Raw genomic sequence first — 12,391 nt, forward strand, 5'->3', positions numbered from 1 at the left:
CCTTATTCCAGCGCCATGTCCCGCTGCTGTCCCTTATTGATGATGTCTCTTAAATAAGCTACTGAAGGTAATGGGGCCCTTTCTATGTCCAGCTTGCTTTGTGAACAACAAATTGTTGCTGTTTTTTTGTGTTGAATATATGCTATATGGTAATTTATGGACCTAATATGTATCTAAAGCCATTTGCACGCAACAAAATATGTATTTTATCAAAGTAATTGTTGATCCCTTATTTTGGCTGCTGATCCCTTATTTTCGAGGCTGCTGGTCCCTTATTTTCAAATCTGTAAGTTGACAGCTATGCTGGGGCTGAAGAAAGCTGCAGAATCCTAGATTTGGAAGGGATCCACAAGGGCCATCTAGTCTAACCCCCTGCAATGCAGAAATCTTGATCTGTAGTATAAAATATCTGGAGGGAACCAGGTTGGTATAACACTACAGAGGAAAGACAAGTCTCACAAGTCTCAACAATGCAACTCCATAAAAAGATTCCATTGAGCGCATGGATTGATAATATGGGCAGATTAGCTACATACGAACGAATTGCATGTCAACGCAAATTAAGAATGGATAAACATGAAGAAATCTGGAAGGAATGTTTAAGTGATAAGGCGGATAGTGGTGGGAAGTGGGGGAGAAGAGAGAGGTGGGGAAATATTGTTAAAAAGGTGTAGTCATAGGTGTATCAGTGTACAGTGGTACCTTGGGTTACATACGCTTCAGGTTACATATGCTTCAGGTTACAGACTCCGCTGACCCAGAAATAGTACCTCGGGTTAAGAAGTTTGCTTCAGGATGAGAACAGAAATCGTGCTCCGGTGGTGCGGCAGCAACAGGAGGCCCCATTAGCTAAAGTGGTGCTTCAGGTTAAGAACAGTTTCAGGTTAAGAACGGACCTCCGGAACAAATTAAGTACTTAACCCGAGGTACCACTGCATTCAAATCTGAATTGTCAAATTGTGTTATCAGTGTTATTATGGTTTTTGTTGTGTGTGTCTTTTGCAGTTGTTGTTTGTATTGAAAAAATGATTAAATAAATTAAAACAACCACAAAAAAAACGACAATGCAACTCCGGAGATACTATAGGCTTGTGGTTAGCTACTTGCCAGGTTGCCTGGGGTGAATTCAAACAGCTCCCAGGCGAGCAGAGACAGCCATTTCCAGTTCCACCTTCCAGAAGAGTCTGGTCATTCTTGAAAAACGAAACTCACTGACCATGCTTAGTTTAGGACTGAGTGTTCCTACAGGTAACCTCAAAAGTGGGGGAAGGCCCTCATTCATTCTTTTGTTGCAGTCTATGTCCAATGGGACGCGGGTGGCTCTGTGGGTTAAACCATAGAGCCTAGGACTTGCCGATCAGAAGGTCGGCTCCTGTTGCTTGGTTCCTGCTCCTGCCAACCTAGCAGTTCGAAAGCACGTCAAAGTGCAAGTAGATAAATAGGTACCACTCAGGCGGGAAGGTAACCTATCCGTGCGCTGGTCTGGTTCACCAGAAGCGGCTTAGTCATGCTGGCCACATGACCTGGAAGCTGTACGCCGGCTCCCTCGGCCAATAAAGCAAGATGAGCGCCGCAACCCCAGAGTCGGCCATGACTGGACCTAATGGTCAGGGGTCCCTTTACCTTTACCTATGCCCAATTCAAAGTGGAGTAAGGAGGGATAAGTAATGATACTAGCATCCACCTCACTTTTCAAACACCCACCCAGCCACCCACACTCTTTTTTCTATTAAGAGAAAGATCATACATTTGTCACCCAAAAAAATCTTCCACTCATGGCGCTTACTGGTTTGCAAGATGGTTGTTGGAAGGGGGTGGGGGTGGAGATTACATTTGTATGCAAGGGAAACAAAAAGAGAGAGAGATAGCCACTTCTGTTACCCGTGCTAAATCCTTTAATAAATGTGGATTTAATGCTAAGACAGAAGATCAGGTAAAAATTGCCCAGAGCTGCTTAAAAACTGGAACCGTTCCACTGACCTTCAAAACGTTATTAGAAAATTTAATAATTACAAACTGTCTTAAGTTGGATTTTCTGGTTTCAAGTGAGCTTAATTAAGCAGCAGCATCCCCACCCCACTGGTACTCTCAGTTTTTTTATCAGAATTGGAAGGGTGTGATTTTCCTACTGTGTTGCAATTAAAGCAAGCAAGCAAGCAAGCAAGCAAGCAAGCAAGCAAGCAAGCAAGCAAACAAACAAACACCCTCCCTGATAGACTGCTCACTTTCAGTTCTCACGCTGTAGCTCAAGGATAAACCCGTGTGAAGCCACAACGCCAGTCATTCGGACTACATAAGGACAGCAAAGCCACAATAAATTATCCCTTATCTTTGAATGATCCCTGGGTGATGAATCAGTACCTCTCTTTTAGGCACCACTTGGGTTATTTCCGAAATTTTTGAACAAGTGGGTGGTGGTGGTGAACCTATGAAAATTTGGACGCCAACGGCTGTCGGTAACACTCTGTTCCTCTGTGATGTTATCCCCCCCAAAAAAAAAACCCCAGCTCCATGTTGGCCTTATGAAACACCTTGGTACCTAAACAGGGAGGGGGGTCTGTCTGGATGATGCCCTAAGCCAGGGGTCCCCAAACGAAGGCCCGCGGGCCCGATAAGGCCCCAGAGACTCGTTTATCTGGCCCGCAGCGACCCCAGCCGCCCACTGCCGCCACCCGCTCTTACCGGCGCTGTGCTGCGCGGCTGCCCACTTCCGAGTCGGAGGAGCACCGGAAAGTGTTGGGCGCATGCGCAAGTGTTATTTCCGGTGCATATCCGGGTTGGAGGAGGCCTGTGCACATGCGCACAAGCTATTTCCGGTGCTCCTCCGACCCGGAAGTGTGTCCGAAATAGTGTGTGCGCACGTGTATGGGCATGCGCTCCCCTAACCTCTGGCCCGCTGTGCGATCGGCGCTGGAGACACCAGTCCGAGGCGCGGTAGGTTTGCTGACCCCTGCCCTAACCCCCTTCCAGTTTGGGGTTTCCTGTTCCCAGTGAGGACCGAAAACTAATGGAGGAGGTTGCTGGACTGGTCAGCAAGTTTCTTTGTGCGACAATGACCTTAGCTGGCCGCTTAGAATCGTGGAATCATAGAATTGTAGAGTTGGAAGAGACCCCATATGTCACCTAGTACCACCCCCTGCAATGCAGGAATCTCAGCTAAAGCACCCATCAGATGTGTCCAACAGCAACCCAAAATAAAGAGTTAGGTTGCAAGAGCTGCAACCAAGAGCTGGTGACCTAAGGGGTGGTCCACAGCAGTGACCAGAGGAGGAACGGCCGCTGGGAGGAGCTCAGACAGAAGAAACGCCACGGTGCATCTGCAGCAGCACAACCGGACGCCTTCCTCTGCCCCAGCTGCAACAGAACATGTCTCTCCCCTATTGGTCTCCTACAGCAACAGTGCAGAACAAAAAGACTGGGATCTATTGGCAGATTTCCGAGTGGAACGCAAGCAGCAAGCGTAGAAACAGCAAGGATTTCTGGCTATTGCTCGCAACGAAAAAAGGCTTTTCTTTGCGTGCTAAATTAGGATTAAAAGAAGAGTTTTGGGGAGGGCAGGAAAAGACGAGGAGCAGATTTCTGTTTTGTGTGGAAGGCGTGCGAGTACTCTTCCGGCACTGAAACCATACTCCTGGGCTCCTTAACTTTAACTGAGGTCGCCTGTCTGCAAAGACCACCATTTCCAGGTGGCTGATCTTAGTAAAGAACACAGACCCCATAAGCTTAAATCCTGCCATTCCATTCTTTAAGGGTCTCCAGAGATGAGGGAGATATGATTATGCCTTCCAACCACTACCAACAACAACAGCTTAACATTTTAAAAAAGAAGAAGACCCCAAAGCCATTAACTATAATTCCTGAAGAAAATGAGAGGCAACTACAATTTGAGGACTGGTTTAATACGGCAGACTACCCTCTTCCGTTATTTCTGCGTATAACTCCCCTCCCCAGCCCCGCTCCCACCTCAGTCCCACGGGAAACAACTCCCTCCAGGGGCCGCATAGCAAAACATAACCTTTCCCCTTTCTGCGTTTGTAGAATGCACCTCAAGTCCCTTTTTGTCAGGCAGCTCAGTATTACACCCAACCTTCGGCTCCACGACTCTATCCCTCACAGAGCTGTTTCCTATGTTCAGAAAGTTATTATTGTTTCATGCCTGGTGGCAAGAAATCTCTGCCAAGGTGGTTTGTAAACACCCATTTGTTACCCAGACCTCTCAAGTCTATCTCGGCCTCGGCTGCGAAAGATGGATTTGCACGCCAACCGTGGCTGTACTCCTGAGACAGGCCAAGCTCCCCCACCCCACCTCCCCCGTCCCCATATGGGCCTATATGTACAACAGGGAGCAAGGAGAGTTATGGGTGCAGGTGCTTAGAGACTACTGCAGCTAAGCGGTATATTGTTGACATCCGTCTTGTCTCCAGAGACAATGGAGTGCGCCTCTGGGGGTGAAGTCAAACACTGTGTTAGTAGCACCGAAGTGACCTCCCCGGGGTGCAAGCCTGGACAGTGCGAATTGAAGTCCTGGGCTGCCCAGAAGACAAGACCCCCACCCTCGGCTTTGCTGACGTGGTCCAGAGGAAAGCAGAAGTTGCCGGAAGGCTCTACGTGGGGCTACCTTTGAAGGTGACCTGGAAACTACAGCTAATCCAGAATGCAGCAGCTAGGCTGGTGACTGGAGGCAGCCACCGAGATCACATAACACTGGTCTTGAAAGACCTACATTGGCTCCCAGTACGTTTCAGAGCACAATTCAAAGTGTTGGTGCTGACCTTTCAAGCCCTAAGCAGCCTCGGCCCAGTATACCTGAAGGAGCATCTCCACCCCCAACATTCTGCCCGGACACTGAGGACCTTCTGGTGGTTCCCTCACTGTGATAAGCAAAGCTACAGGGAACTAGGCAGAGGGCCTTCTTGGTAGTGGCACCTGCCCTGTGGAATGCCCTCCCATCAGATGTCAAAGAGATAAACTACTGCCTGACATTTAGAAGACATCTGAAGGCAGTCCTGCTTAGGGACGTTTTAATGTTTGATGTTTTATCGTGTTTTCAATATTCTGTTGGGAGTCGCCCAGAGTGGCTGGGGAAACCCAGCCAGATGGGCGGGGTATACCCGATTCTACAAAAAGGATTATTTAGAAGAGCAGTTTTTAAATGTATTTTTAATCTTTGTTGGAAGCCGTCCAGAGTGGCTGGGGAACCCCAGCCACATGGGCGGGGTACTAATAATAATAATAATAATAATAATAATAATAATAATAATAATAATTCCAAACATCTTAGGGACTCTGGTTTCACCTCCATAGACTTTTCTTCTCCTGAAGATATCCCACAAGGCAGTGGAGGTTTAGGACCAGAGTTTTCCCTCTCCTCGATGGGCAACCTTCCCAGGTGGATGAGCCCCATCTGCCCCTCACGTCCCTCTACAGCAGCGGTTCTCAACCTGTGGGTCCTCAGACGTTTTTGGACTACAACTCCCATCATCCCTGAGCTCTGGCCTTGCTAGCTAGGGGTGATGGGAGTTGTAGTTCAACAACATCTGGGGAACCACAGGTTGAGAAAGGCTGCTCTACGGCATGTGCAGAAACAGCCTTCTTGACCATTGGTCCCAATACTGGTCTCATCCGCTCAATCCATCAGAGCCTGTCTTTGCATGCAGAGAAAGTCCCTAACTCACGAAGGGTTTGAGCCCCATTGGCTACCTTCACCTGGTTTAGCCGGCCAGTCAGAACCGTATCTCAGAGTGTGGCTGCTGTCACAGGCTGGCAGCTTCTAGGAGCCACAGGTGAGAAAGGAGGACCGACGGTGGGCAATGTCATGGGTAAAAATTGGCCGCTGTTTCTTTAATGCTAAAATAACTAAGTCAGAATGAGTCAGAGGCCTACAATGACTCATGCAACCTTTCACCAAATTGTACCTGTATATATAGAGTGGAGCGGGACGCGGGTGGCGCTGTGGGTAAAAGCCTCAGTGCCTAGGGCTTGCCGATCGAAAGGTCGGCGGTTCGAATCCCTGTGGCGGGGTGCGCTCCCGTTGCTCGGTCCCAGCGTCTGCCAACCTAGCAGTTCAAAAGCACCCCCGGGTGCAAGTAGATAAATAGGGACCGCTTACTGGTGGGAAGGTAAACGGCATTTCCGTGTGCTGCGCTGGCTTGCCAGATGCAGCTTTGTCACGCTGGCCACGTGACCTGGAAGTGTCTCCGGACAGCGCTGGCCTCCGGCCTCTTGAGTGAGATGGGCACACAACCCTAGTCTGTCAAGACTGGCCCGTACGGGCAGGGGTACCTTTACCTTTACCCTTATATAGAGTGGAGGAGGAGTTTGAATTTGATATCCCGCTTTATCACTACCCTAAGGAGTCTCAAAGCGGCTAACATTCTCCTTTCCCTTCCTCCCCCACAACAAACACTCTGTGAGGTGAGTGGGGCTGAGAGACTTCAGAGAAGTGTGACTGGCCCAGGGTCACCCAGCAGCTGCATGTGGAGGAGCAGGGATGCGAACCCGGTTCACCAGATTACGAGTCCACCGCTCTTAACCACTACACCACACTGGCTCTCATTGAGTGGTCAATGTTAGTGTTGGGTTGCTTGGATGCTAGAAAGCTGGTTGAATTTGGTGTGTGTAAAAGCTGTGGGTCGTGGTTGGAGAAGAAGACTTTTTAAGAATAAAAGCAGCATTCTGCAAAGTATTCTTTCTTAAGGACTCTTTGTACCAACTAAGGTCTGAGGGCTAGGCAAAGGAGTAAAAAGGAGGTCAGAACCTTCCCCACCCCCCAAACATTGACAGGTAAACGACCCCAGAAGGAGCCGGATGTGTCCCCCACCCCACTCCTCCCCTAACACCACCATACACTGTTGAAATAAATAAATGGGGGAAAAGCCGCAGGTGCAATTACCAATGGCGCAGTCGTGTCCAGTCCAGCTGGGATCACAGCTGCACAGGCCGGTTTCGGGCACGAACGTGCCGTGGCCGGAGCACTGGTCCAGGCAGGTGGCTCTGGGGGTCTCGCAGTTGGTTCCCCCCCATCCGACGGAGCAGTGGCATTCTCCTCTCACACACACGCCACGACCGGAGCAGGTGGGGTCCATGCAGTCCACTGCAGCAGGAAGAGAGGAAAAGAGAAGCACATGTAAAAACAAGCGTAGGTTCGCATTCATGACCTCATTTGTTTGTTCAGCTTATGCCCGTCCAGGGAGAGCAAGGTGGCCGAAGTACTCTGCCCTCCCCCTTCTCATCCTCACAACAACCTTGCGAGGTAGGCAAGGGGAGAGAGGGAACGGCAGGCCCCAAGTCGCACCCAGGTGAGTTTCATGGCTAAGTGAGAATTTGCTATAGAACATGGGTAGGCAAACTAAGGCCCAGGGGCCAAATCTGGCCCAATCACCATCTAAATCCAGCCCACGGACGGTCCAGGAATCAGTGTGCTTTTACATGAGTAGAATGTGTCCTTTTGTTTAAAATGCATCTTCAGGTTATTTGTGGGGCATAGGAATTCGTTCATTCCCCCCCCCCCCCAATATAGTCCAGTCCCCCACAAGGTCTGAGGGACAGTGGACCGGCCCCCGCTGAAAAAGTTTGCTGACCCCTGCTATAGATAAATATACAGTGGTACCTCGGGTTACATACGCTTCAGGTTACATATGCTTCAGGTTACAGACTCCGCTAACCCAGAAATAGTGCTTCAGGTTAAGAACTTTGCTTCAGGATGAGAACAGAAATCGTGCTCTGGCGGCACGGCAGCAGCAGGAGGCCCCATTAGCTAAAGTGGTGCTTCAGGTTAAGAACTGTTTCAGGTTAAGTACGAACCTCTGGAATGAATTAAGTACTTAACCCGAGGTACCACTGTATCTATTGATCGATTCCGTTTGCGGATTTGCTTCCTGTCAAAACATCGCTAAGAAGAAGAAGAAGAAGAGTTTGGATTTGATATCCCGCCTTTCATTCCCCTTCAGGAGTCTCAAAGCGGCTAACATTCTCCTTTCCCTTTCTCCCCCACAACAAACACTCTGTGAGGTGAGTGGGGCTGAGAGACTTCAAAGAAGTGTGACTGGCCCAAGGTCACCCAGCAGCTGCATGTGGAGGAGCGGGGAAGCGAACCCGGCTCCCCAGATTATGAGACTACCGCTCTTAACCACTACACCACTTTAACAGCAGAAGCACCGGCTAAGCACTTTAACAGCAGAAGCACCGGCAACAGAAACATACGTGAAACAATTCTGTATATAAAATCCGTTTTCCAACCCAATGCAAATGCAGAGCAGGGCAAAGATTTGCACTTCAAAGGCTTGTCAGGGCAGGTAGGTCTTCCATAGGTGCTGGAAAGAGAACGTGAATTCCAAAGGATGGGCGCCGCCATACTATGTTTCCCATATCTGACGCCTGTCTTCACTTCCTCCCTCTTAGATGTGATTCCTGTGGGTCTAGATGACCCTCTGGGTCTGCCCCCCCCCCAGCTCTACAACTCAACGACACCCTCCCATGTGCTGAACTATAGATTTCAAGCTCCGTAGGGCAGGGACCCACCCTCCTCTGCTATGCAAAGCGAAATGTGTATCTATGGCACAAAGATAATAGAATCATAGAACTGTAGAGTTGGAGTCTATTTCAACCCCCTGCACTGCAGAAATCCTTTGTAGGGCTCGAAACCACGACCCTGAGATTAAGAGCCTCATGCTCTCTTGGCTGAGCTATCCCAGCAGACAAACGCCTTTGTCAGATTCTCCTGCTAGCATCAAGCTACCAGACAGACCACCTGTTTGGCGTGATCTGGAAGCTGCTGTTGTTTAGTTGTGTCCGACTCTTCGTGACGCCATGGACCAGAGCACTCCAGGCACTCCTGTCTTTCACTGCCTCCCACAGTTTAGTCAAACTCATGCTGGTAGCTTCAAGAACACTGTCCAACCATCTCGTCCTCTGTCATCCCCTTCTCCTTGTGCCCTCCATCTTTCCCAACATCAGGGCCTTTCCCAGGGAGTCTTCTCTTCTCATGAGGTGGCCAAAGTATCGGAGCCTCAGCTTCAGGATCTGTCCTTCCAGTGAGCACTCAGGGCTGATTTCCTTCAGAATGGATAGGTTGGATCTTCTTGCAGTCCATGGGGCTCTCAAGAGTCTCCTCCAGCACCATAACTCAAAAGCATCCATTCTTCGGCGATCAGCCTTCTTTATGGTCCAGCTCTCACTTTCATACATCACTACTGTGGAAACCATAGCTTTAACTAGACGGACCTTTGTCGGCAAGGTGATGTCTCTGCTTTTGAAGATGCTGTCTAGGTTTGTCATTGCTTTTCTCCCAAGAAGCAGGCATCTTTTAATTTTGTGACTGCTGTCATCTGGAAGCTCTCTCTCTCTCTCTCTCTCTCTCTCTGTGTGTGTGTGTGTGTGTGTCACACAGTCATACCTTGGGTTACAGACGCTTCAGGTTGCATTTTTTTGGGTTACAGACCTGCCGAAACCCGGAAGTACTGGAACAGGTTACTTCCAGGTTTTGGGGGTCGCGCATGCGCAGAATGCTGACTAGCGCTTTGCGCATGCACAGAAGCACCGAATCGCAACTCACGCGTGCACAGACGCGCTGCTGCGGGTTGCGAACGTGCATCCCACATGGATCACGTTTGCAACCTGAGCGTCCATTGTGTGTGTGTGTGTGTGTGTGTGTGTGTATATATATATATATATATATTGGACTTAATTTACATCAGCTGGAAAACAAAGTCACCTGCATTTTACCTAGGCACCGAGCTGGCTGCTCAGCCCTTTCCCTGAGCTGCGCGAGGATATATTTCTGTGGCATGAAGACTCACACTCTTTTTGCATCGCCAGAGTGGCAGGAGGAGGAGACCCGGCCTATAAATCTCTGGGGCTGTTAAAAGCTTCCAAGAGCGAAGGCACCAATCTTAGAATGCAGGGACCTCTCTCAGCCCCCCGACTGTCTTCTTCCTCAGAAGTAACAGCCATGAAAGGGAGAACAGGGAGAGCGAGCTGGCAGCACCTTACGGCCCCGGCAGATGGTTCAACTGTGGGGAACAAAGATTGCCGGCTAACTGACAAGGGGCAAGGGATAGGCAATTAATCATCCTCTCCGAAGGCCAATGGGGGGAAGGAGGTGAGCGGTACAGGGGTCTCCATCACAGGCGGCAAGAGCGCTCTGCTACCTCAGCGTTAACACAGGATTACCGGGGGGGGGGGGGGGGAGGTTGCATGCATGTCAGGACACCTCATTCATCATAATCCCAGGGCCATTTTTCATGTTGAAACGAGCCCTTTCAGAAGGCGCCCGGTACAATGGCTACTTTAATCTTGCCCTTGCTGGCAGCATTGCTTCAGAGTCTTGGCACCGTGGCACGGGGTCTTGGATTGGAGAGTTTCGCTGCCTCCTTTGTGAACAAAAGCTTCAATGTGTGTGCGTTTGCTCCCTTTTCGTTTCCCACTTCCTTCTTCCTTCTTGAAGAAGAAGAATAGCATGGTTGTGGGTTTTCCTTTTTTCGTTTTCGCAGGAAGTTCTGCTCAGCAAATTCCGCTGAAAGCGAGTGAGTGGAGGCTTCCAGCCTCTTTCTAGAGATCTGTTCCAGGTGCAAACAGCTAAAGCTGTGATCTGGGGCACCGATCCACTGGGGGGGAAGGACATCTCCCGGGTCAGTTCCACCAAAATGACAGAAGGCTCTCCATGGCTCCCATTCATTTCTGCAGGGTGGGCGCCAGAGAACTTCCTTGGCAATTATTAGAGGCTTGTTTTCTGGCAATTATTAGAGGCCTTACAACTCAATGGGCTCAATTCTATACCACCAAACGGTTCAGGACCTGCTCTCGGACAGGAATGATCAACTTACTTTAACAGTGGCTGAATTTTCGAGTGCTGTCCATGTAGAAAGACTGGGCCATTATAAAGAGATTGAGTGGTTCTTAACTGACCGGTGATGTGGTAGTGTTGTATTGTATTATTTATGCAAATTGATTCTCTCTGGAGTAAAAGATCTGACTGGGACAAACCTTGTTATGTGGAGCTCGCATTTTGCACAATTTGTATACAGTGTTTGTTTGATAATGTGTGGTTTGCTATGCCTAATAAAGGATATTAATAATAACTTCCTTGGCCAAGTGTGGCATTAGGTTGCTGAAGCTAAAACAGCATTCTTTGATGATGAGAGTGGAATTGTAGAGTTGGAAGGGACCACCGGGGGCAACTATACCAACCCTCTGCAATGCAGGGTTCTTTGCCCGATGTGCGGCCCGAACTCACAACCCTGAGATGTAAGGGTCTCATGCTCTACTGACTGAGCAAGTGGAGCAGAGGTGCTCAACAATGTGCGAGATCCAGGGGTTTCTTGTTTAAGGAAGTTTTTTATGACTGGTGTTTTAATGTATTTTTAATCTCTTGTTGGAAGCCGCCCAGAGTGGCTGGGGAAACCCAGCCAGATGTGCAGGGTGTAAGTAATAAATTACAGTGGTACCTCGGGTTACATACTCTTCAGGTTACAGACTCCACTAACTCAGAAATAGTACCTCGGGTTAAGAACTTTGCTTCAGGATGACAACAGAACTTTTGCTCTGGCGGCGTGGCGGCAGCAGTGGGAGGCCCCATTAGCTAAAGTGGTGCTTCAGGTTAAGAAAAGTTTCAGGTTAAAAATGGACCTCCGGAACGAATTAAGTTCTTAACCCAAGGTACCACTGTATTCGTATTATTCTTATTTGGACTTCAGGATAAGCACTGCATGAGAAATAATAATAATAATAATAATAATAATAATAATAATAATAATAGTGGTAAAACATTAGAAACTTCCCTAAATAGGGCTGCCTTCAGATGCCTTCTAAAAGTCAGGTAGTTGTTTATCTCCTTGACATCTGACAGGAGGGCATTCCACAGGGTGGGTGCCGCCACCGAGAAGGCCCTCTGCCTGGTTCCCTGTAACCTCACTTCTTGCAGGGAGGGAACCGCCATAAGGCCCTCGGAGCTGGAACTCAGTGTCTGGGCTGAACAATGAGGGTGGAGACGCTCCTTTAGGTATCCTGGGCCAAGGCCGTTTAGGGCTTTAAAGATCAGCACCAACACTTTTGAATTGTGCCCAGAAACGTACTGGAAGCCAATGTAGGTCTTTCAGGACCAGTGTTATATGGTCTCGGCTGCCACTCCCAGTCACCAGTCTAGCTGCGGCATTCTGGATTGGTTGTAGTTTCCGGGTCACCTTCAAAGGTAGAAGAGTCCATAGAACAATGGCAGAGCATCTTCCTTGCATGGAGAAGGTTTCAGGAATCTCCAGGTATTGCTGGGAATGTCCTGTCTAAACATACGAAAAACTTTCTGACAGTCAGAGGGCCTCCCTTGAGAAGTTGTGGATGCTCCTTCCTTGGAGGTTTTTGAGCAGAGGTTGGATAGCCATGTGTCGGTCATGTATGA

The 12,391-nt window shown here is 49.1% G+C and overlaps 1 protein-coding gene across 18 annotated transcripts in view; it reads right to left on the reverse strand.

The window, feature by feature from the left end:
* The window catches only part of TENM4 (teneurin transmembrane protein 4), a 625,655-nt gene that overhangs the window by 121,676 nt on the left and 491,588 nt on the right, over window positions 1-12,391 (reverse strand). For all 18 annotated transcript variants that reach the window (XM_077926940.1, XM_028725942.2, XM_077926946.1 and 15 more), the window contains one exon: window positions 6,893-7,093. In XM_077926940.1, coding sequence (XP_077783066.1) covers window positions 6,893-7,093 — 201 coding nt within the window. The remainder of the gene's footprint in view (window positions 1-6,892; window positions 7,094-12,391) is intronic.

Source organism: Podarcis muralis, chromosome 4 (assembly GCF_964188315.1).
Source record: "Podarcis muralis chromosome 4, rPodMur119.hap1.1, whole genome shotgun sequence".
NCBI classification, from domain to species: Eukaryota; Metazoa; Chordata; class Lepidosauria; order Squamata; family Lacertidae; genus Podarcis; species Podarcis muralis.